The sequence below is a fragment of the Octopus bimaculoides genome, chromosome 24 (genome assembly GCF_001194135.2).
Source record: "Octopus bimaculoides isolate UCB-OBI-ISO-001 chromosome 24, ASM119413v2, whole genome shotgun sequence".
Classification (NCBI taxonomy): domain Eukaryota; kingdom Metazoa; phylum Mollusca; class Cephalopoda; order Octopoda; family Octopodidae; genus Octopus; species Octopus bimaculoides.
The window spans coordinates 25,599,694-25,603,477 of record NC_069004.1 but is presented as its reverse complement, the minus strand read 5'-3'; the positions used below and the strand labels follow the sequence as shown (position 1 = coordinate 25,603,477).

General features: G+C 35.2%; 1 protein-coding gene across 12 annotated transcripts in view; it reads left to right on the top strand.

Annotated features, from left to right (window-relative positions):
- LOC106871506 (uncharacterized) overlaps positions 1–3,784 on the top strand; it is an 84,238-nt gene that overhangs the window by 51,449 nt on the left and 29,005 nt on the right. For all 12 annotated transcript variants that reach the window (XM_052976388.1, XM_014918005.2, XM_014918001.2 and 9 more), the window contains one exon: positions 1,593–1,682. In XM_052976388.1, the coding sequence (XP_052832348.1) occupies positions 1,593–1,682 (90 nt within the window). The remainder of the gene's footprint in view (positions 1–1,592; positions 1,683–3,784) is intronic.

Below are 3,784 nucleotides of genomic sequence, written 5' to 3'. Positions count from 1 at the left end.
GTCTCTCTATATATATATCAAAATAAGCAACAAGGATATTGAAAGTTAATGTTGTACGATCGTTTCATGCAACTCCATTTATTTAAGCAATATGAGCCTTACATTAAATGTAAAATGCAGAGCAATGTTTAGCTGCACAAAGATACAGAAAGTTTACTAAAATTTCATTTCAGTAGAAGAACATATTATTATAACTACATTTAAACACTCCAAGTGGGAAGGAAGAATACGAACAACCATTTTCACTTAACCAGTATTTTGACTTAGGCTGTATGACCTGGCTAATTTAAAATGTTTTTTTTGTATTCTTACTTCCCACTTGGAGTGTTTAAATGTAGTTACAATAATATGCCCTTCTACTGAAATGAAATTTCAGTAAAATTTCTGTATCTTTGTGCAGCTGAAGATAGTTTTGCATTTTAAATTTAATGTAATCCTCACGTTGCTTAAATATATGGAGTTGCATCATCCTCTGTATCTGTGTGACTTTGTGTCTACCTGCCTGTTTGTCTGTCTGTCTGTCAGTCTGTCTGTCTGTCTGTCTGTCTGTCTGTCTCTATATATATGTATATATCAAAATAAGCAAGAAGGATATTCAAGGTTGATGCAGTACGATCGTTTCAGGCTATTCCATTTAATTAAGCAATGTGAGCCTTACATTAAATGTAAAATGCAGAGCTATCTTCAGCTGCACAATGATACAGAAAGTTTACTGAAATTTCATTTCAGTAGAAGGACATATTATTATAACTACATTTAAACACTCCAAGTGGGAAGGAAGAATACGAAAAACCATTTTGACTTAGCCAGTATTTTGACTTTAAAATGTTTTTTCGTATTCTTCTTTCCCACTTGGAGTGTTTAAATGTAGTTACAATAATATGTCCTTCTACTGAAATGAAATTTCAGTAAATTTTCTGTATCTTTCTGCAGCTGAAGATAGTTCTGCATTTTAAATTTAATGTAATGCTCGCATTGCTTAAATAAATGGAGTCGCATGAAACGATCGGCCTGCATTAACCTTGAATATCCTTGTTGCTTATTTTGATTTTTAATCACCTTATTTTGGAATTGTCTGGGTAATACCATACTTATACCTGATGCCTAAATTTAAGTACCATATCCACCTTGTCAAAGTCAAAATGTTACATATTCCTCTGTGTCTGTGTGTCTCTGTGTCTGCCTGCCTCTCTGCCTCTGTTAGAGTGTCCTTTTGTGTATTTGTCTGGCTACAGTTCCACTTTTTTTTATGACAATGGCCCGTTCTGCGTCAGTTACTGTTTTAAAAATCCTAATTTTACTGCACATGTGGATATGTACATAATTTTCAGGTATCTGTCACTTATCCTGTGCTTATCATATGTGTATACAATCTCAATAATATTCATATAATACTTTCAATGAAGTTTATAAACACATACGCACGCACGCGTCTATATACAATCTCTATATAATGTATATACGACGATGTCATTGATACTTAATACCATTCTCTATATTCGTTAACGTGTGCATTTTCTTGTATATTGATTTGTGCAATGTGTCATTTCGTTGTATATAATTGTTTGTGCCACGTCATATTTTGTTTGTAGCCAATGGGAACCTCATCTTCGCTTTCTTCGTCATCTTCTGTTACACTTGGAGAGAACCAAACCACAAGAGATCCCTTGCAAAATACTTCGGTACATATCTATTTCAAATTACTTGTTAAAAGTCAAAATGTTGCATCTTCCTCTCTGTCTGTGTGTCTTTGTGTCAGCCTGTTTGTCTGTTTCTGTTACAGTGTCCTTCTGTGTATTGGTCTGGCTACAGTTCCCCCTTTATTGATGCCACCCCTCTTTCAGCGCCCGCGCGCACACACACACAAATACATACACACATCAGGTCACCCCATGAATAATATCCGAAATATCATATATGTAATAACTCTCACAATTTGGCGGTATTTTAACGGCATCAATCAAATGGTATCGATTGATACCCAACTGAATTAATTACTAATATTAACCCTTCAAAGATCAACATATCGAAGGAGCATTTAAGGCACAAAATGCTTTATGTGTTCAATGAAGAAACTGTGCAATAAAAGGAACACAAAATATTCATTCTGTTTATGGTGAAGAGTGCTTCAATGGAAGATGTCGTAGAAGATGGCTTGCAAAAATTCAAAAATGGAAATTTTAACCTAAGAGAGAAACCTCGTATAGGATGTCCTGTTGAAATTGGTGATGAGTTTGAGAAGCATAATGTTGTGTCAGTTTAAGAATTGGCAAGCGAGCTCAATTCAAGCCATTCAACAGTTCACCGCCATCTTCAAGAATTTGGAAAGACCCCTGAATTCGGAAAATGGGTTCCTCAACCGAAAATTACGAATAGACATCTGCTCATCTCCTCACTCTCGTGAAAGTATCTCAATATTTTTGGACAGATTAGTGGCCGGTGATAAAAATAGAATTTTTTAATTAAAATCTTAAGCGACACAGGAAATAAGTTACGTGTAGAGAATAGGCTAAACCACAACCCAAAAAGGAATTCCAGACAAAAAGGTTCTTCTTTGTGTTTGGTGGGATTGCATTGGAGTCATCGACTTTAAATTGCTACCAATTAATGCAACGATTATCTCTCACACCTATTACCAACAATTAGAGTATTTAGATGTTGCTTTGGAGAAATGAAGGCCTGCTTTAACCATTCATAAGAAAGTGGTGTTTCATCGTGTTTCATATATCATTTTGAGATATCTCTCTCCTATCGTCTGTATATCATTTATGTATATAATTTCTATATAAAATTTATCTCATACTTTCAATTATATTCAATAACCAAATTGGCAAATTCGAGATGTATCACATCTACATTTGAGTGGTTGAGCTGTTTCATTACTCAGTCATAATGCTGTTGCAGATGTGTGAACCAGCTCTTCCGTAGATGATAGCCATGCAGCGTGTCTGTGAACAAGATTTTTTGTTTTATCAACGTGTTCAGTCTCCTTCTGATAATGCGATCTATGCTTTTGCTAGCATGCATTTTCAGAGCTATAGGCTCGTAGGTATGGGAACCTGCTCAGCTTCTGCCATTATGGATAGGAGACATACCGTCTTCGAACATTTAAAAAAGTTTTACCACACTTTGGTGATTTTGATTTCATTTCATCAAAGGCTTATGTTATTTCTTCAAATCGATGAATTCCTCTTTCACTAGTCAATCTGCAGATTTGGGAAACGCACAGGGCTCTTCGCTACATAGGCAGAGCCCTTCACTAGAAAGGAAAGGCCCTCCACTACAAAGATTACACCAGAAAAAATTGAAGAACTTGGCTGTGAAAAAAATCCCTCACTCGCTTTATTTCCTCGGACCTCGCTCCTGATTACCATTTGTTTCGACGTTTACGGAATCATTTAGATGTATTAGTACTAAAAAGCACGCAAACAGATCGAAACTTACCTCTCTTCCTTCTTTTCATGAAAACCAAAAAGGGGCTTTCACCAATGAAGGAATTCATCGATAATCATGGTAATTATGAACAGGATTAAACTTTAATAAAAGATAAAATTAGATCACTTTCTTTCTTTACCCAAATTCGGACATTACTGATAGGATGACCTAATATATATATTATTATACACACACAATACACACACAATACACGCACACACACACACACACACACACACACACACACACACACACACACACACATACACTCACACACACACACTCACACACACAATGCATATGTATATGTATTTATTTATTTATATAAATGTACATATATATATATATA